Source organism: Otolemur garnettii, unplaced genomic scaffold (assembly GCF_000181295.1).
Source record: "Otolemur garnettii isolate 467f Iridium unplaced genomic scaffold, OtoGar3 scaffold00235, whole genome shotgun sequence".
Lineage (NCBI taxonomy): Eukaryota > Metazoa > Chordata > Mammalia > Primates > Galagidae > Otolemur > Otolemur garnettii.
Window position 1 is genome coordinate 1,232,704 of NW_003852630.1, and position 20,346 is coordinate 1,253,049.

Sequence of the window (20,346 nt, forward strand, 5' to 3'; positions counted from 1 at the left end):
GTGTGCACGTGTGAGGTCTGTGCTGAGTGAGGTGTGCACGTGTGAGGTGTGTGCTGTGTGAGGTGTGCATGTGTGAGGTGTGCGCTGTGTGAGGTGTGTGCTATGTGAGGTGTGCATGTGTGAGGTGTGTGCTGTGTGAGGTATACACGTGTGAGGTGTGCACGTGTGAGGTGTGCACGTGTGAGGTGTGTGCTGTGTGAGGTGTGCACGTGTGAGGTGTGTGCTGTGTGCGGTGTGCATGTGTGAGGTGTGCGCTGTGTGAGGTGTGCATGTGTGAGGTGTGCGCTGTGTGAGGTATGCACGTGTGAGGTGTGCATGTGTGAGGTGTGCACTGTGTGAGGTATACACGTGTGAGGTGTGTGCTGTGTGAGGTGTGCACGTGTGAGGTATGCACTGTGTGAGGTGTTAACATGTGTGAGGTGTGCACTGTGTTAAGTGTGCACATGTGTGAGGTGTACACTGTGTGAGCTATGCGCATGTAACATGTGCACTGTGGTATGCACGTGTGAGGTGTGTGCTGTGTGAGGTGTGCATGTATGAGGTATACACTGTGAGGTGTGCATAAGTGAGGTGTGCACATGTAAGGTGCATGCATGTGTAAGGTGTGCACATGTGAGGTGTGCTGTGTAAGGTATACACTGTATGAGGTGTGCACATGTGTGAGGTGTGTGCTGTGGTGTGCATGTGTGAGGTGTGCAGGTGTGCTGTGTGAGGTGTGTACTGTGTGAGATGTGCACGTGTAAGGTGTGTTCTGTGATGTGAGATGTGCACTGTGTGAGGTGTGCACGTGTGAGGTATGTGCTGTGTGAGGTTTGCACTGTGTGAGGTGTGCAAGTGTGTGAGGTATGCACGTGTAAGGTGTGCACTGTGGTGTACACATGTGAGGTGTGCATGTGTGAGGTGTGTGCTGTGAGGTGTGCACTGTATGAGGTATGCATGTGTAAAGTATGTGCTGTGGTGTGTGCATGTGAGGTGTGCACATGTGAGGTATGTGCTATGTGAGGTGTGTATATGTGTAAGGTGTGTGCTGCGGTGTGTGCATGTGAGGTGTGCACATGTGAGGTGTACGCTGTGTGAGGTGTGTACATGTTTGAAGTATGAGCGTGTAAGGTGTGCAGTGGTGTGCGCATGTGAGGTTTGCATGTGTGAGGTGTGCACTGTGTGAAGTGTGCAGGTGTGAGGTGTGCACTGTGTGAGGTGTGCACACGTGTGAAGTGGTAGGTGTGCAGGTTTGTGAAATGATAACAAAACTGCTACACTCAAATCTTCATAGGTGAGGGATTCTGCACTGGGTCTCAAAAAGGCAAAGGGCCCAGAGCTCACAGCTGGGCAGAGGCATGCAGTGGCAGAGACAGTGCAGGTGAGGAGCAGATGGTGTGCACCAGCCACCTGACCCAGGGGCTCCAGGTGTGGGGAACTTGGGAAGCAGGTGCACGCAGGAACACCCACATTGATGGTTGATTGGATGCAGTGATCTCAGGAGGAACTGCTGGAGTTCTTCCTGAGAGAGAGGAAGCCAGTCAAGTAGGCGGAGGAGATTGACCTCCAAGGATGGGCTGCCCACCACCAGCACAGGAGAAGACTGACCCCAGGATGGACCACCCACCACCACAGGCACAGGAGGAGACTGATCCCAGGATGGACCACCCACCACCACAGGCACAGGAGGAGACTGATCCCAGGATGGGCTCCCTGCCACCCCTGGCACAGGAGGAGACTGACCCCAGGATGGGCTGCCCGCCACCCCTGGCACAGGAGGAGACTGACCCCAGGATGGACTGCCTACCACCACCGACACAGGACGAGACTGACCCCAGGATGGATTGCCCACCACCACTGACACAGGTGCAGGCTGGGAACAGGGTCAGAACAAGTGGTCACCTGAAAAGTAACAGGATCTGATCATGGGGAACACAAAAGATAAGAAAGTTGTAGGCTGCACTGCAAAGATGGACATTTAAGACAAAGAGGCTATCATCATGGACAGTGGGAACTGACTCTATTCAAACATGCTTAGACAGTGAGTCTCACTTTCCGCAGGGTCCCCTGCTTCCCCCACCAGGCCATAACAACTCTTTTTTTTTTCTAGAGACAGAGTCTCACATTGTCACCCTCAATAGAGTGCTGTGGTGTCACAGCTCACAGCAACCTCCAGCTCTTGGGCTTGGGAGATTCTCTTGTCTCAGCCTCCTGAGTAGCTGGAACTACAGGCACATGCTATAACGCCTGGCTATTTTTGTTGTTGTTGTTGTTGTTGTTGCAGTTTGGCTAGGGCTGAGTTCAAACCCACCACCCTCAGTATATGGGGCCGGTGCCCTACTCACTGAGCCACAGGCATCGCCCACTTAAGCACTACTCTTACAGATGCCTTTTAGAATGTGGTCTTAGAGGTAAGAAGTGATCTGTTTTCAAAGGCTTATTTTTAGAAAACACTTGGAAGTCACTTGGATATAATGTCAATAAAATGGGGGGTAACCCGGCCAAATTATCTAGCTTTAAGGAATCAGAAGTGAAATGGTTAGAAAATATAAGGCCAGATTTCTAGTTTTGCTTGGGCCAATCTCTGAGGATAATTCTAAATGGGACTTCAGAAATGATTGACCAATTAGAAGTAAAAACGTAACTTCCTAACATGCTTAGATGAAAAGACATTAGGAGGGGGGTGTGTGTGTGTGTGTGTTAGGTTTGTAATTTTACAAGTGGCCTCAGCACGTCACAGCACCCTCTTTGAGATTACATGCTAATGTTGTGCCATACTTCCCAAAATGCCAATGCACTTGACACTGCTTCTGCAGAGCACAGTCAACTATTTTTTCCTCATTTGGCTATTTGGCAGCTGTGGGTATTCATAAGGAATTCTGCTTTGCCATTGCTGTATGAACTATCTCCACATTGTGTCAGAATGAAAAGCAACTAGCTGCTTCCTGAATTTTTGTCCACATTAGACCTAAATATATGTAGACATATTTACAACATAAAATCAGAAAATACCACTTCATAGTGACTCCTTTTCAGTAGAACCTAAGGAGAACTTTGTCAGACTGTAGCTATTCTTTCATTTAATTGGAGCGTATTTTCATACATTAAAATATACCTGGGCATGTTTCTTAAAGAACGTATGAGCAATGCATAGCTGAATTATTGTGAAATAAACATTTACCTGAATGGTCTTCTACTAATTCCAAAGCAATCCAAGGAAAAAGCTGTTTCCAAACAATTAAAATAGACCCATAGTATGTAACTAACAAAATATGTGAAGGAGCTTTTAGCCAAAAAATAGAGATAACTTGGTATTTTGTCTCCCTCCATCTGAACATAATGGTACTATTTAGCCATATTTTTAAAAGTTAGATCCTTCATGTGGTAATGAGACTTTCTTACAAACATTCAATCTAAGGAATTTTAACTCACTTTTATAAAGAAGTATAAATTCTGGTCATGAGCATACAGTATATACACCATACTGAACATCAGCTGTTAACTATGTACTTTATAGCAGTATTATGTAAATTATGAAAGGTTAGATTTTTACAAAGAAGAGACTGGAAGTAACCTCTCTTCCAGACTCTCTAGACAATGAAACCTTTATTATTAATAAAGCTCTAGGAAGCTCTCCTGTTTGGAAACAGCTGTCCTTATGAACAGCATTTTTTCCCACAATGCTGTTTTAATGGAGAAAATTAATAATAGTAATAATAAAGCCTTGAGGTGGTTCCTGTCCTTTGAAACGCAATTTCAAAGTTTGCAAAAAAAGGTCTGAAAATCCCTACATATTTGTTAAGCAATCCTTCAGGCATAAATTTTTGCTGAAACGTATTTTTGTGTTTTAAGGACATTGTTTCTTGTGATCATGGTAAGCCATTGTGGGGATATCAACTCTATTTCATAACTGAGTTTCTATTTTTGGATTTCAAAAACTTTAAATCAATCAGAATGAGCCAACATAAAAATAATAATAAAAGCTGAGTTATTTGGTAGTTTTTTCAAAACAAAAATTGACTTGTATTTTTCTGTTTTGAGTAAAGAATTCATATTTTTCTTAAAATAAAGTGAAATAATTCAAACAACTAATTTTAGTATTTCTCAGATCCTCTCAATTTTAAAGTAAGGACATTGATTTTACAGCAATATCTTACAGTTGCTAAGATGAGCAACACAGCAGAATTCTTTCTTATCCTGAAGAACCTCCCCAGCTCATGAATTTGAGCGTGCTATACGATAAACTCTGCTTCCCGTGTGCACAGGTAGCTGGTGAAGGCTCTACTAAAATGCAGTGTTTCTTTTCCCCATTGTTGCAATAGACTTATCTTTCACAGTGAATAAGGACTCTGGCTATTGTCTAGTGCCCTTCCAAGTATTGCCTTTAAAAAAATAACTACTGACAATTAATGAATTTCAATTTAGTGTCATCCGTATTGATATGTGCCAGTATCTTCATTTTCAAATTATCTCGGTGTCAATTACAGGCAGTCCGTGAATTGCAAACATCCAACTGACATATGACTTACACTTACAAACAGAGACTATTACAGGTAACAGGAAAATGTACCTATTCCCATTTACATACAAATTCAACTTAAGAACAAACCAGCAGAACTTGATCTCATTCATAACCCAAAGATTGCCTATATTATATTTCACTAGGTTGACCAATTAAAACTTCTTATTTTTTTAAATTCACTTATTGATATAAAATGTTATCTTCTTTAATATATATGAAAAATACACACTTACGGTATTTAAAAGGATCTAATTTCATTTTATAATTTTAAAAATTTATATGAATGAATTTATAAATCAAAAATAATTAAATACTATTTGTATACCTTGATTATAAATTACTGTTTTATTTTTTATTTATTTATTTTTTAGAGACAGAGTCTCACTTTGTTACCCTCAGTAGTGTGCTGTGGCATCATAGCTCACAGCAACCTCCAGCCCTTGGGCTTAGGCGATTCTCTTGCCTCAGCCTCTGGAGTAGCTGAGACTACGGGCGCTTGCCACAACACCTGGCTATACTGTTTTATTTTAAGAAGAAAATTGATGTAGCTTTTCTAAAATCAAGCAAGTATCTCAGAACCTGTTCTTATAATTTTCTACTTTATCATATCATTTAAAATTCCTGAAGTAGGTGTTTTGCTTTATAATAACCATGTTTCCCATGACAGTCTTTCTGTATTTTGTTTAAAGATATATTTTCTTTGATAATTTAGTACATTGGAGATTTATTCTAATCACTTACATGTGTGGTCTATTAACAGTCTGATGCTCCCTAAATTGAAAATGCGACTCTTATCACAGAACATTAGCTTTTACATGTAACAAATGTGAAAGCACTTTAAAAGAAGTATTAGCAGGATCATCAAATCATTTAAAACTATTGTTCAAAAATTTTGTGGGTCTTGGAAATTTTTACATATGTCATACTTTGCATTCACCAACCAAACAGTGGTAACCTCCATATGAATAATATGCTCATTGTCATTGTCATACCTAAACGATTTCAATCAACAGGTCTCAAAAATATTTTGTATCATGTTTACGTTTTCTCTGAAAATGCTATTGAAACCATGTAAATTGAAATTTATTACTAAATGAGGCCTAAGCTCTCATGGTGCCACACACATCCTAACATCACTCACACTTCAAACTAGCGGAACCTGCCCTTACACTATTGTCAATAAACTTTTCTAAAGTATTTTAAATAGCTAAAAGGTACATTTTTTCCTGCCCTGGATAGAATGAAAATCTAGTGGATTAATTGATCAGTTCCTGAAACACTTCACTAAACGGATCAGCCCCTCAAATACAAATGCCTTTCTTGAATGAGAGGAGAGCAGCCAGTCCACCTCCTGAGAACATATCCTGGGGGTGCACCACTGGTGTTGCTGGGGAAATGAACTTTTCTACTTTTGAATACCTGCATGAACCATTTAAGGCCCTCAAACTATTTTAAAAGTGCCTGAAATCAAACTTAAACTGTGTCACCTCCCACCCGTGTTTTCTCAAAGCCCTAGAGAAAGGCAGGTCATCAAATTTAGATTAAATCAGGAAAGTGGCGCTGTGATGTTGGAAGTGAAGCCCTCAGGGACAACTGAAGCACTAGCTAAGTAAAATAATTTTATTTCCTTATTTGTTATGTTTGTAGAGAAAGCAAAACCTGCTCTCTAGCTTGAGCCCTGCGCCGCCTTCGCGCTCCAGCGCGCTCTGGGGTTGCCGGCCCTCTGGTCACCCAGGACCCACGGCCGGGGTCCTCCTCGCCCTGTCCAAGATCCCGGGTGGCCGCGAGGGCTCCGCACCTCTCCGGGGCTCCCCGGTATGGTCTCCGCATCTGTTTGGTGCTGCAGGAGGACAGAGATGAGAACTGTGAGGGGGCGGCTCAAGGAGCCCCCACGAGGAGGGGGCGCGAGGTCGCATCTCAGGCCCGGGTTCAGTCCCTGGCTACTTCCCGGCCGGGGTCCCTCCACCAGCGGACCTCGTGTGGGGTCCCCTGGCAGGACCCATGGGCTGGGATGCTCCCTGCGGTTCACTAGACACCGCACGCTGAGCGCAGGGAAAACCCGCACCACTCCCGTGCCAGCCCACTTCACCGATGTCCAGGGCCCTGTGACGGTAGCAGGAGGATCTGGCCAAGAGAGCCGGACGTGACCACCTACCCGCAACCCAGACCCAGCGCGGCGTTCCCAGCCCCTAGAGTGCTCCCAGCACCTCCAGGCTGGACCTCCAGGCCTGGAGGGGACTCCTCTGTCGCCCGCCCCAGAGTTCTGCGATCCTATCCCCTCCGCTCCCGCACAGACCGCCCTCCGCGCAGGAGAGCCTCAGGACCCCCCCCCCACACACACACACACAGAGACAGATACGCGCGGCGCAGGCCGTTGCTATGGAGAGGCGAGTTACCAGCAAGGCTGAGGGCAGCAGGTCCCCTCCTCCAAGCCTCCCTCTCCGGCATCCCCAGTCCACAGTCTTCCCCCCTTTCTGCCTGGGCTCCCAGAGCACCCTCCAGCCCCCAGATCCCCTTCATCCTCCCTTTCCTCTGCCCAGGACCGGGCCAAGGGGGGCTCCAGAGGCTGGCGCAAGGATTGACCTGAGCTCTGAAGAGGGTGCAAGGAGAGGCAGGAACTGCTCCTACTTGGGTCTTTCCCGAAGAGGTCCCTCCGCGGGTGGCTCCGGGCACCGAGCACTAGAGAACCGGGAGGAGTAAGGGGCAGCTTCTCCCTGACCTGCCGGCCACCTAGGGGAGGTCCCAACCGACCAGCAGGCAGACTGCCGCATCCCGAGCCGGTTTGCAGAGAGCTCTGCAGGCCTTGGCCTGGGCGCGGGGACCGTGAGGCCAAGGTGACTTAGCCCTTCCCGCCCACTGGGTATATGGGGGAGGGGGTGTCTGCTAATGCGCCTCGGGGGCCTCACCAGGCGACAAGTGGGCTCCTGCTGCCACGCAGCCCACTGAAAAGACCGCCATCTCCTTGCCCTAGGGCTTTGTGAAGCGCACTCCCAACCTCCAAAGAATACAAAAAGAAAAGTGGAACTCAGCCTAGGCCTTTGGTCAGAGGAAACCGAGTCTCTGGGACACTTAGAGGCATGCACTCAGCAGGTGCTGGCTCCGGTCTATGGCGACCGCTTCTCCGAGGTCTCACAGAGCGCGGGTTCAAGGAGAGAAGAGGGAGTGAGGCCCTCTGCGCCCGGCGTGTCTGGGGGCTGCGCCCTGGAGGGGAAGGGAGGGCAGGGGGGAAGAGAGCTCCGCCTGGGCCTGGGGAGGAGAGGAGAGTGGGGGGTGGAGGAGTTTGCCCGAAGGGGCAGGGAGCGGCGGGCCGAGTGTGAGGCCGGAGGGGGCGTCGCGGGTGAGGGCCGCCGTCTCCAGCTGTCCCGAGCTCTGGGAACAATGGGGAGGCGGTGGGAGAGGGAGGACTGGGAGGGGGGCGCCGGGGTTTCCAGAAAAGGAGACACTAAAGAGCGCGCCACAGATTGTCATCTGCTGGTGACAAGATCTCCCCCTCTTTCTTTCTTCTCCTTGTCCCTGCAGCTGTGGGCCTCGGAGAGCGCATTGTACACACAGATGTTGGGTTTGAGCTCTCCGGCTCTGGGCGCTCCGAAGGGCGCCCCAACCTGTGGCCCCGACCCGGGTCCAGGGCTTGCGGAGGGAAAGCGGGAGGGAGGAGGGGTTGCACTTTGGGAACGAGAAGAGGTCGTGGGAGTATGGGGGCCAGGCCCTCCTGCCTTTGGCCCAGCCAACGTGGTCTCTCCCCAAGGCCTGGTCTCTCCGGAGACCCCCCCCCCAACTCGCCTCGGGCTTGCCTCACGCGCCTAGCCTGCCTGGGGGTCAAGAACTTGGGGGAGGCCAAGCGACTGGGAGCCGGTTCTGTTACCCCCCACTCCACTCCTCCTACTTTAGGGTGATGGCTGTTGACCTGGGAGGAAAGGGCAAGGACGCAGCTCGAGGTTCCTGGTTTCACAGCCTCCCTCCGGTGTTTGGGGCTGGCAGCTCGCCCAGGCTGAGTGGTGGCGCGGTCTCGCCAGTTCCTGCGTCTGGCAAGACACTTTTTATGCGTATTGGAGACCTAAAAACTAGAGAGGATGCATGTGAAGTGGTGGGGGAGGGGTTATTCACTGATTTGCCCGCGTAATTAGCCTGCTTTAATTTGGAAAAGGAGCAAAAAGACCCCGCCGCAAGATTGGAAAAACTAACTCGACAGAATTATTTTGCTGTGAATTTTTCTCTTGCAAAGAGTTGCCACGCACCCACTCATTCGGCGCCCAGGGGAGCAAAGGTCTCATCAGAGCCCTGGGGGCTGACTCTTCTTTCTAAGGCCCCTCTGCTGACTGCTGTCCTGAACTTGCCCAACGTGAAGTGCGACTCAGCTCCGAGGATGAGAGGAAGGAGGGCTGAAAAGAAAGAAAAGGCGAGGGCCCTGGCTGCGGCGTCGTACCAGTGACTGACAAAGCTGATGTCCATTCACGGTCTCGGGCGGGAGAGGGTGTATGGAGAGCCGCGGCCCCTTAGCCAATTGCTGTCAGCAACATGTGGGGGGGGGGGCATCGCTATAGCAACCGGTGGCTGGGCCGCGAGCCGCGCCGCCGCCGGCCGGGTGCGCGCCGGGCCGGATATAAGGCGGGGCGCGGCGGCTGCGCTGGTTGGAGCTGCGCGCGCGGCCCGCGGCCCTGTGGGGACTGTCCCGAGCCCGGCCTTGCGCCCGCCTGCGCCGCGCCCCTTCCCAGCGCACCTAGCCCGGGGGCCGCGCCCGCGTAGAGCATGCTCAGCCCGGCCCGGCGGCTGCTCAGAGCTCAGGCGCCGGCGGGCTCGGAGCCGTTGCCGCCGCGCGGCCGCCACTGTTGGAGCCGCGACGCGCAGCACCTTTGTCTTCGCCGGCCGCGGGAGAAGTTTGTGGTCAGAGCAGTATGGCCCGGCTTGTCTGTGTCTCCATCGCAGTGAAGCAGCTGACCGTGATGATGGCGCCGCGGCTGCCCGCGGCTGCTGCGCCCCGGGGCTATTCAGCCCAGCGCACGCCCCCACCACCTCCCGCTCGGGCGCTGGGCGCTGTCCCAGCTGCAGGTAACCAGGGGTGCCAGGCCCAGGCGCGGGCACTGGTGGGGCGATCGAGTGGGCCCTGAAAGAGAAGAGAAGGGCTGAGAGGGGTGCGGGAGGGGGCAAGAGGGGCCCATCAGGCTCGTAGGTGGCGGGGCGCGCAACGGGAGCCTTCAAAGGGTGGAGCGTGTGCATGGGGGTTCATATGGACCACCTGGCTATTTGAGAGCTCAGTCCAGGGTAACTCTGCCTCTCAGCGGGACATCTGTCAAAGGCTTGGGCCGGCGGGGGGAGATCTAAGTCTGGGATCAACCCCAAGTGGGTCTGGGGTAAGCTTGAGAGGGGGAGCCTGCGGGTGCAGCTTTTTCGGAGCTCACTGATTGGGAGGGGTGCAGCTGTAGACCATCCGGCGGAGGTTATATCCTTTGCCTCCTGGACCTCTCGCTAAGCGCTCTGCCCTCGCCCTGCCGCACGCTCACCACTCGCGGCAATTCAGAGGGCCTGAAAGGGTGGGGGGCGGTGCAGGCACCGAGATGAGGAGGGGTGTAAAATAGGGGAGGGAGGGAGGATGAGAAGCCAGAATGGAGAGGAACCCGTGTAGGGACATTTTCTTCCCAGCCCATTTTGGGGCGCTCTTCGCCCTGCACAGCGAGGTCCAGGAGCGCGCCTCTATGCCCCGGGGCATCCCAAAGGGCGACCGAGTTCGAGGACATTGATCCGTCCTGCCGGGAGGGGCAGGTGGGGCTTTGAGTGAGCCCCCAGCCCGGGGTGAAACACCTGGGACTGGCCACCTCCTCCTCCCCTCTCTCAAAACAGAACCTGCGAGTTCTCAGTTCTCTCCGCACCCAGCCCCAGGTGAGGCGGCCGCGTGCTCGCCAGGGAGGGAAACTTCTGACTGGAAGCAGCGTGATTTCCCTTCCGTCATTAGCTACTGTATAGTTCTGAGCATTGGTCTGCTTCGTGGTTTTGGAGAACCCCGGCTCAAGGCGGTCGGGCAGACCCCAAAATATGGATTAAAATCTCAGTAGAATTGGCTTTCAGGGCCAGAGAGAGTCTCCCGCGCTTTTTCGTCCCCAGGGCGTTGAGCTCCTAGCTGGACAACTGGAGGTGGGGGTGTCACTGTCACTGTCGCCAGTGCCCTGCACCCTCATACACACACCTGGAGGGCGTCGCGCAGACCCCAGTTGCGCGGATGGGGTGCAAGGGGGTGCCGGTCGCAGTATGGAGACCCCCGAGATGCGCGGAGTCGCCAGGGGTGCTCCCGCGGAGTAGCTCTGCGTCGTAGTCTTGTCCTCGGAGCCCCTCCCCCCGCGCGTCTTTCTTCTCTGGGATCGAGTTGCGGGTCTAAGTCCTCAGACAACGGCCCCCGGGGGTGGTTCCACTTTCTGAGCTGCTGATCCCTGCTGGGCAGCAAGAAGCCTCCCCGCCAGAAGTCAAGGGCAAAGTGTGTCACAGTGGTCGCCGCCAAACCAGCCACTCCCCGCATCGTCTATCCCAAATTTTAGGACGCAGGCCAACGAGAGAGGAAGTGGAGGTTTGTGCAGAGGGGGAGATGGAGGAATGCCCACCCGCCCCCAGACAAGTATACCCCCGGCTCTCGCAAAGACCGCGCTCCGAGCCCGGCTGTGCGGCCTTGAGCTGGGGAGCTCCCGGGAGCTCCCGGGATTCTTGGGTGGACACGCACGTTGTTGGGGACGTTAATCCCTCCCTCGCGACCGGCGCGCTTTGTGGCGGGGGAGGCTAGGCCGCCGCATTGTCCCCGCCGGGAAGGGGGCCGCGCCCGACCTCTCTCAGAGTTCTGAATACCCGCGGCTCCCAGGAACCCTCCACCCTTTGTGTCCAGCGCTGTGGTCTGATCTTTGCGACCTCTGTAGGGATCTTCTGAACTAGTGAGGGGGAAGGGACAGGGAAGCGGAGGTGAGAAAGCCCGGGGCCTGTCGGGGCGCCTCCCCCTCGTGGGGGCAGGGACTGAGCACCGGCCTTCCCTCCGAGGCCCTGCGCTCAAAGTCGCACCACTGCAGGGTCCTGACAGAAGACGCAGGGCAAGTCTTAAGGACTGAGCTTCTTAGCCTCGGTAAAGGAGAAGAGACAAAAATCCCAGATCTGGATGGAGGTTTGGTTCTGGTGAGGTGGGGAGAGGGGATCCTTTTTCAGGACCAAGGCGTGATCCTAGCAAACACCTGCCCGTGTGGGCATCACCTCGGACCACATTGTGCACGCAAAAAATAGGCCAGGAAGTTTATCCGCCGAGTTTGAGTGTGGATGTAATAAAACTCCGCAGTGAAGCTGGAAGGTTCTGGGAGCAGGTTTGGGGGTGGGGAGGGCGCCGTCCACTTCAGCCTGTTCTCAGTTGGTCGGCCTCTCTGTTCTCCCAAGATAATTTGGGGGATAGCGAGCCCTGCTAAAGGTTAGTTTGTACAAGGGTGTCCCCCTCTTTAAACATCAATACTGTAAATCTTTCCTGATATCTTAAAAGCAGAGATTTCTTTAAAACTTATGTTTTAGGCGTGCTTTAAGAGGGCAAATAAACAATTTATTATATTTATATATTCACTTTTACACGTATTCCTGAAAACTCAATAACCTATTTTAAAACAGTATATCCCAACTTATTTTCATTAAAGTTTATATTTAAGAATAATTATTCTTGGAGATTCTTTTCTTTTGCCCATATAGGCTTTTTTTTTTTTTTGGCTACTTGAATGGCAGATTTGCAAGTACAATTTCATCTGCACAGAGGAACAATAGCTTTCAGTTGCACAAAGGACTTCTCCCACCCTGAATTCAGACCGCAATGCCTCTTGCTCTGATAATAGCTTCTGAAAAGATTTTGTAATGCAGAGAATTAATACATGATTATTTCCGCTTGACTTCTCTCATTTATTAGAATTCTGTGGCAAATTCCAAATTAAAAATAGTTCAGTTAACAGCTTTAAAAAATACTTTTAAAATATTTTAAGATACCCCTCCCCCATGTTTTTAAGTTTGGTCACTTGCTATGACTTGAAAACTTAATATTTTTGATTAGCTAAAATGATAGTAGTTATAATTTAGTCAATATGTTTTAGTAAACATAGAATGAAATTTCTGAATAATTCTAAGATGATTCATCTAACCCAAGACAAGCTTGTTACAGCAACTCACAAATGATCTCTGGAACTGATTTCTAAGTTTTACAGGGGAAAAGTCTTTATAATTATAGTCCTAAAAATGCATCCAAACCCATGATGAGGCTGGATTACAAAACAAACACCTTAGAAATGATACTAATAAAAACACAGACAATATTAGAGGTTTAATATTAATGAAACAGAATGCTTGTGTTCATAAGCTTTTAAAGCCTATTTTAAAATCATACATCAGTGACTCGGAGAATGGGCTTCTCTTGTTAACTGGTCACATCATACAACCCTGGCAAAATACTAAATTTTACTACCTGTCAACAAATATTTGCCATAAAGTTTTGTATTTGTGTGACTGCATCAGTTCTTACAATTGCATTTGGGTATAGAATGTTCTCTTTTCTTTTGAGCTTAGATGTTCTCTTTTCTTTTGAGCTTAATACATTTGAGAAAAGTTCTGAAGTCTTCCCACCACAAATGGCACTGAAGAGCTGGAAAGGGAAGCCCTTTGCGGACCTCCCCATAAGTACAGATCAAAATAATTTAAATCCATCAGGACAGTATCTGTAGATTCTAATTTCTAAGGCAGTTCCAGAAATTGTCTCTGTGGTCATACATTTACTGTGAATCACAACTTTTGCAATATTGTATATTCTAAATTTGAGGAGTTGCAGGTACAGATGGTTGAGAGGAAGAAATATGCAATATTGCACTTCAGCTTTCTCTCAAGATAAATCTAACTTGATATAAAATTGACAATTATTCCAGATTATTTTTAAAAGTCATGCAATTCCTGCACCAAGGACTTGCTACTGAAGCGCTGTGTGTGCATCTCCTGCCCCTGGGAGGCAGACACTCCTGCAGCTGGGGCACCAGGCTCTGCAGACTGCTTCTCCACTCTCCTCCTCCTCACCCCCCTCGTTCCAAACTTTCAGTGAATCTAGCTGCCACTGTACAGAAGGAGGTGTTCTGCTTTTTAAAAGACGTCTGACTGTAAATGTCAAAGTCATAAATATTTAAACATCATTTTCTTTCAATTTCAAGTCAGGACTGATAAGATGCCTCCAATTAGTCTGTGGTCTTCCAGGCAGTCCCCAAAGTCCCTGTGGTCCACCTGCGGGGGGCGCGGGCGGTGCTGAGGCCCGTGGAACCACACCCGGGTCAGGACTAAGCCTCAACTCAACTTTTAAGGACACAGCAGGCTCTTTGGTTTCCCTTAAAGCTCGCAGTTAGCAGAGATTTTAAGATATTTTTTAACTCCACAAAAAGAAAGTAAGTAATTGTCAAGTTATTTAAACTCCATCACTATGCCAAGAAGGGGAGTTCACTCATTTAAAAAAAAATTAGAATTTCTATAAATACTCGTTTCTTCTGGAATTCGTAAGATCTGACTTGAAGCCCACAGTTTCTCCCTCCTCACTGACCCTCCTGCCAAACTCTAGGTAGGACATTTCAAGGTGGGGGAAGCCCTGGGTGAGTTACTTTCACTGTTTCATCCGGTGCCAACGGTCATCGTGAGAGGGGTTTCCCTGCCGGCCCTACGATCCAGCGACCTCAGAGTCAGACTCTGCTGACCTCAACTGGTCCCTCAGTCCAACATCCCACTGTTCCCCCACCCTGGTCAGACCCTCCTCTCCCTCAAGCCCCGCACTGCCCGCTGCTCCGCCACCCGGTGCCCCTTACCCGTGTGAGAACGGGTAGGTTAGTCTCACCTCCCGGTTCCCGCACGCTACAGAAAGGGTCTGCCTGCGGGTGAGCCGGGGAGGTGGGCCTGGAGCGGCTCCCACCTGCCTGAGAACCACGTTCCCGTCTCCGCGAGAGCACCTCGAGCCCAGGCAACCGGGTAGCTGGGGAGGAGCGAGGGATTCGAGTCTTGGGGGTCACCTCTTCCCTCCGCTCCTTCGAATCTTCTCTGGAGCCCAGGGGGGGAAGGACCTGGAGCTTTTGGAGCACTCTCCTTGACATTTTTCTTTGACCTCTTAGTAAATCCGAGCTCTCCCAGGGAAGGGCAGTCAGGCAGACCGTGTTTCGTTCCCGTCGAAGGTCACCGCGACTGCTGGCTTCCGGAGAGGAGGACAGAGCCTACCTGGGCGGCCTGGCTCTGTCCACCCTACCTCTCTGGGAAGAGCTTCCGTGCTGTCCCCAGAGGACCGTCCTGCCCGTGGTCCCTTCTGTCCAGAGGTCTGGGCCAGGTAAACGTGTGGGCGTCGGCCGACTGCCTACTTGGTGCAGCTCCTGCAGGGTCACTGCGGGTCACCTGGCTGAGTGACAGCAGGGCAGAGTGTGTGCCCAGTTGTTTGTACTCAGCATGCCGAGGCCGCCCCGCAAGGCTGCACTCCCGAGTACCCACGCCACCGCGCGCCCATAGCCCAGGTGGGACCGTCGGTCGGATGCGCACTAGTGTGTCTGCTGCACCCCCGGGGGCAGGTTCTCTCAGCGCCAGGCCGGCACTGCACGTTTTCGCCTCACATCGCTGAGCAGGAAGGTTCGGGAAGTCCCAGTTCCCAGGCTCAGTCAGCCACGTGGGCACGCGGGGTTCCCGAAACCCGGGTACGCGGGGACCGAGGGTCTGCTGTGCTGGGACCGATGGGGGTGCGCGCTCGGCCCCGACCAGGGGTGAGAGGACAGCCCCGCCACCCCTCACCGCCTCCGCCGCTTCCTTTGTTGTGATTCTTGCTCCGTCGGCCCAAGCGAGTAGGGTCCTACAGGAACTCTGGGCGGTGACAGGGGCTCCTCGGCTGGTGGGACTCAAGGGGAGAGCAGGGAAGCGCCCACCCAGCTGGGTGTCGGTTCTGGCCTCCCGTGCGGGTGAGGCTGGGTGGGACCCCACACACTCCGACCGCTCGGAGGGCGTCCCCAGCCTGGTTTGGGAGGCTTCTCTCCGCCCTGCCTGTGCGCTGAGGCCCACGACGCCCTCCCGCCAGGAGGCCACCGAGGGTCCGGTACACGACCGTGCGGGGGCAGAGAAGACCCCCCCCCCCCCGCCGCGGAGGCCGTGCTGTCCTCCCGCCCCGCCCTGTCACGGGGCGCTGCGATGGGGTCTCTCCGGTTGATTTGCGTGGTTCTGGTCCGCACCCCGCGCGGGGCGGGGAGAGGGCGCGGAGGGGCCGGGGACTGCCTTGGGCGTTCTCTGGAGTGGCTTCTTTCTGGAGGCGACTGTGCGGACCCGGGCAGGAGAGGAGGGGGAGGGGAAGGGGCTGAGGGGGCGGGCGGGGGTCTCCCCCGTGTGCGGAGGACAGCCGGCGGCGCCGCGCCTCCTCCCCCTGCTCGTCACCGGTCCCTCCCCTGGTTCCTCCTCCGCTCCCTCCCCCTGCTGCGTCCTCCTCCCGCCGCTCTCCAGCCGCGGTCCTCGGAGCGGCGCATCCGGGAAGGAAAATCCGGGCGTCTTTTCTCATTTAACCCACGTTTCCATTAACTCAGTCCCAGCATCAGCTAATCCGCTGCACCGAAGGCAAAAAGGAGGCTAATTAATGACCAGCTTTTCCAGTCAAGACCGGCAATAATTGCTTTGGTGGCCTCTATGATTACAAGATAAAATGGGCCCGGCCTGACATCGAGGCTCTGTGTACACTCGGAGGCCGGAGGAAATGAAGAGTTGGAGGCTGAATGCGGGGAGAAAATTACTAATAGAGGAGAGATAATGAATAGGCCGGCCGGGCATTCATGGGGAAAAATCCATTTTGTTACCATGTGAAATTAGGTGGTCGAAAGGAGTTTGCTAATTGTTCTCGTCTTGCAGCGAGCGGCCGAGGCGGCGGCGTCCCGATCGCCCGCGCCGTGGAGGGGCCGCGCCCGCCGCCCTGCGGCGCGGTTAATTGTTGATAATGTTCCTTCTGATGAAGCTAATGAGCGGACAGTGCTGGGCACCTCTTTGCACGTGGAAAGTGAAATGCACCAAAAGGATTTTCTCACATTTTGACGGTCATTACCCTTCCCCCGCCCCCTGAAACAATGACAAACAGAAGGAGTTTGGAATCCTTAGTTTTACTCCGCTGGGAGGTGAACTTCCGGACCGTCCTGTTGCCTGTGCCTTGCTGTTCCTCTCACCGAGAAACACTTGGGTGTCCAGCGCTGGGGCCTGCGCCTGAGCTGGCAGGTGGAAGGTCCCCGGAGGCGCTGGAGGTCGGCGTGGGACGCAGGAGTCAGGCCCGGGACGTGCAAAGCCCTGGCCCGGCGCAGCCACCTGCCGCGCCACGGGCTCAGCAGCCTCCACCTGCCGACCGCCGTGCACACTCAGGATAAACTGCTCTCCGTTTAAAGCCAGGGACGGACACGTTACTTTACTTAAGGCGGCAGATAAAGCTGCCAAATGCTTTACATAAATTTGAAAGAAAACAGTCCCCACTGAGAGAAAAAGTGATGGCTCTAACTTTCCTGGTGAAAACACTGCAATCTGTGGTGTGCTATTTTGAAATAAGTCCTGCTTCTCCTTTGAGGGGTGCTGTTCCGGGTAGCCCTCCTGTTGTGGTTTTAATGCCAGCACCGTCGGGTTTCTGTTGAGCTTCCCACTTCCACCCGCATTTAAAGAGCACGGGTGTGTTAGGAGACCGTGGTTTGCTGAGAACTAACGTGCTGCTTCCCTTGTTCTGCAGAGAAGCAAGCTCAAGCTTCTGCCTCAGCAGGCGGAGCCGGAGGATTCGACCAAGTTCGTGGTGCTCACCCTGGTGTCCATCGCCTGCATCGTGGGCGTCCTCCTGGCCTCTGGCCTCATCTACTGCCTGCGGCACACCTCTCACCATAAGCTGAAGGAGAAGCTGTCGGGACTAGGGGGCCACGCAGGCACAGATGCCACCACTGCCTACCAGGTAAAGAGAGATTTTCACAGTGACGCCAGAATGTATCAATTGAACAGGCAGATCGGTTCGCTCCTCTCTAGCCCCTCCCCCACTCCCAGCAGTTGTTCGTTTATGCAGAGTTTGGGTTCTTTTATGATGACAATTTGAAACTTCTCATTAGCATTCATGTAAATACCTGGCAATCACAGTTTTATGGCTTGGCTCTGTATTAATCTTGTGCTGTTCTTGGATAGTCTCCTGTTAGCTCTGAAAGCAGGTTGCTAATTAGAATTGTGGAAAATGTGCAATGCATGAATTATGTATTATCTGTTATCTTTCTTAGTTTGGCCACCATTAATGAAAAATGCCAGAGTTGCAAGATAAATTGGTATGTAGATGTTTGATGATGTCTCTTAAATCATCGACTTCCTAGGGGTCTTCTATGAAAAGATCCTCTGACCCCACCGCGTTCCACCCTCTGCTGTTATGTGGATAAAGTGACATCTAATGCTGATAGATGGGGTGGGGGTGGGGGACTCAGCTCCATGGAGATGGCAGTAGCTACAGAGCTGTCACAGACACACCTGGAAATACGTCAGGAGCCAATGAGAATGTGAGCAAGACAAGTTCAGACCAAATTGGGCATAAAAAAATTCATAGGATTTTTGGAAGCATACATTTCATATTTAATAATGTCCTGTAAGAAAAACATGCCCTCAGGTTTTTTTATGCCCTCAGTTTTGTCAGAAGTGCCAACCCAGAAAATGTGCAAGTGAGAGGGTTCGATTTCTTTTAATATAAAATATCATTTAATTCCAAATATGTATTCCCATTTGTGAAAGTAAAATATAATTTACTTAATAATCACTTTAAAAGACTAATCAATGTGTATTTGTAAGATTTTCCCCAATTGGAGTAGAGCCTTTGTTTCTATAGTCATACGATTAGGATATGTAATATGTCTTATAAATAATCATATTTTATAAGCAAATGGAAAGCAAATATTTTGTTGTCAGAGTTACATGGGTGGCCTCCCAAGCTTTTTCTGGAAAAGACTCTCCACTGTCCAGCGGTGCCCAGCTGTATGCCCCAGGAGCTCACCTGCACTGGCCTCCCTTAGCTCTGTGGGCAGCCCTGCCCCTGCCCCACATAAGGGGTTGGGGTGAATTTATAAAATACCCATGCTTAAAAGAGACCAAGAGATAGATTTTCCTCCCATTTCAAAATTCTCAGTACTGTCAGTGAATGGAGGAAGCCTCTAGTTTTCTGAAAAGGGTCACTAGCCTACACAGGATGATCTTTTTCTTGTAAAGAAATGGCAACTTCAAATGTGTTGAAGATGGCATTTCAGGCATAGTGCATAGCTGTGCTTCAAAGCAAAAGAAAAGTCACTTTTGAAGAAGCAGTCTGAAAAAAGTGTCACATAAACTGGTAAAAATTTATCCAGAAATTCTATTACACAGGACCTCAATCTAGGATGCCAGGTCTTCAGGGCCACATCTGTGTCAGTCCATAAATAAATTATCACACTAGTCCTGCTCCATGTGTAGAGATGGGAGATCATACAGGCACGGATTTTTTAGAAAGCATGGCATCCTTTGATATACTTTGAAATTCAAATATAAAATATTGATAGAATGGAAAGGTTGGACTTGCATGCAGAAATGATTAATTTTTTTAAAAAATGCAGGTTGAAAATGCATATTTAGGACTGAGTTTGTTATAATTAACAGGAAAAAACGTCCTCCCAGTGACAGCTCTAATTAATAGTATCTGTAATTAAAATCACACCCTTCCAGCAGGAAAATTGTTTGAATTTCTTGGAGTGACCTTTTTGCTGCTCCTCCTGAGGGCATGGTGGTTAAGTTGATATTGATTTTATAATGAGCTCTGGTTTGTTTAATAAGAATCTGTAATCCAGACAATAAATGAAATGTATGCTTTTCTGCAATCCAGATTAATAAAAAGAAAAAAAAACAAGGGAAAAAAACTTTTTCTTTTAAAAATATTGTCTAGGAAAATTTGGAAGTGAAATGATTATGAAGATTTTTTTGTTGGGCTTAGTTTTGAAATCACTACAAAATTCCCTTTAGGGAACTACTTTGATTAAATGTGGGGGTTACCCCATTAAAGAGGATTGTTTACTGGTGAGAAAATCCTAGTTGCTAAGCTGTCGTGTTGTTTTGATTTGTTTTTGAGCAGAGCAGGACTCAGCAAATGAGGATGGGGATTACATGATTTTTAGCTTTAAATTTAGCTGAGTAATGTAGTAAGGACCCAGACAATTATAGTTACAAATAGAAGACATTTACACTGGTAAATGAAGCAGGTATTAATTCACTAGTGTATCCACATCTCATTTGGTTTTTCTAAGGCTACTCCAAGTCCCTCTTCGACGTTAAAAATCTGTCTGAAAAGTTTTTTTTGAATACTGCAAATGCAGAACAGTAAATTTCAGGAAGAGCATCTTGTTGCATTAACATATTCATTTTTAAATCATTAGCCTTCTGTACTTTGTTTATTCTATAAGGAAAGTAAGGTTGTGCATCGCAATTCCCATCACTGGATTACAAGGAAAATTGAGCAATTTGATGTCAGGCTTTCTTTCATGGGCACATCATAGAAATACACAATTTATGTTCTTAAAGTTTCTGAAAAAGAAAAAGATTATTGTGTAAGTTAGGCTAGAAATAAGTAACCTAGGTGTGGTAGAATGGTAGGCGGCAATATAATAAGTTTTATTAATATCAGAATAGGAAGTTGCCCTTTAAACAAAAGAACTGAGTGTTCTTACACAGGAGAAGAGAGGCAAGGTACAGAGACATCTCACGGCAGGGAGAAGAGGGCAGCTCAGGGACAGTGTTACCAGGAGACACGGGGGCTCAGACTATGGCTCCTTCCCCGTGTGTCCCCAGTTAAACACCATCAG

The 20,346-nt window shown here is 50.2% G+C and overlaps 1 protein-coding gene across 1 annotated transcript in view; it reads left to right on the plus strand.

Annotated features, from left to right (window-relative positions):
• Positions 1-20,346, plus strand: part of PTPRN2 (protein tyrosine phosphatase, receptor type N2) — a 648,263-nt gene that overhangs the window by 513,318 nt on the left and 114,599 nt on the right. Inside the window, exon 12 of the mRNA XM_012812959.1 lies at positions 17,235-17,447. Within this exon, the coding sequence (XP_012668413.1) occupies positions 17,235-17,447 (213 nt within the window). The remainder of the gene's footprint in view (positions 1-17,234; positions 17,448-20,346) is intronic.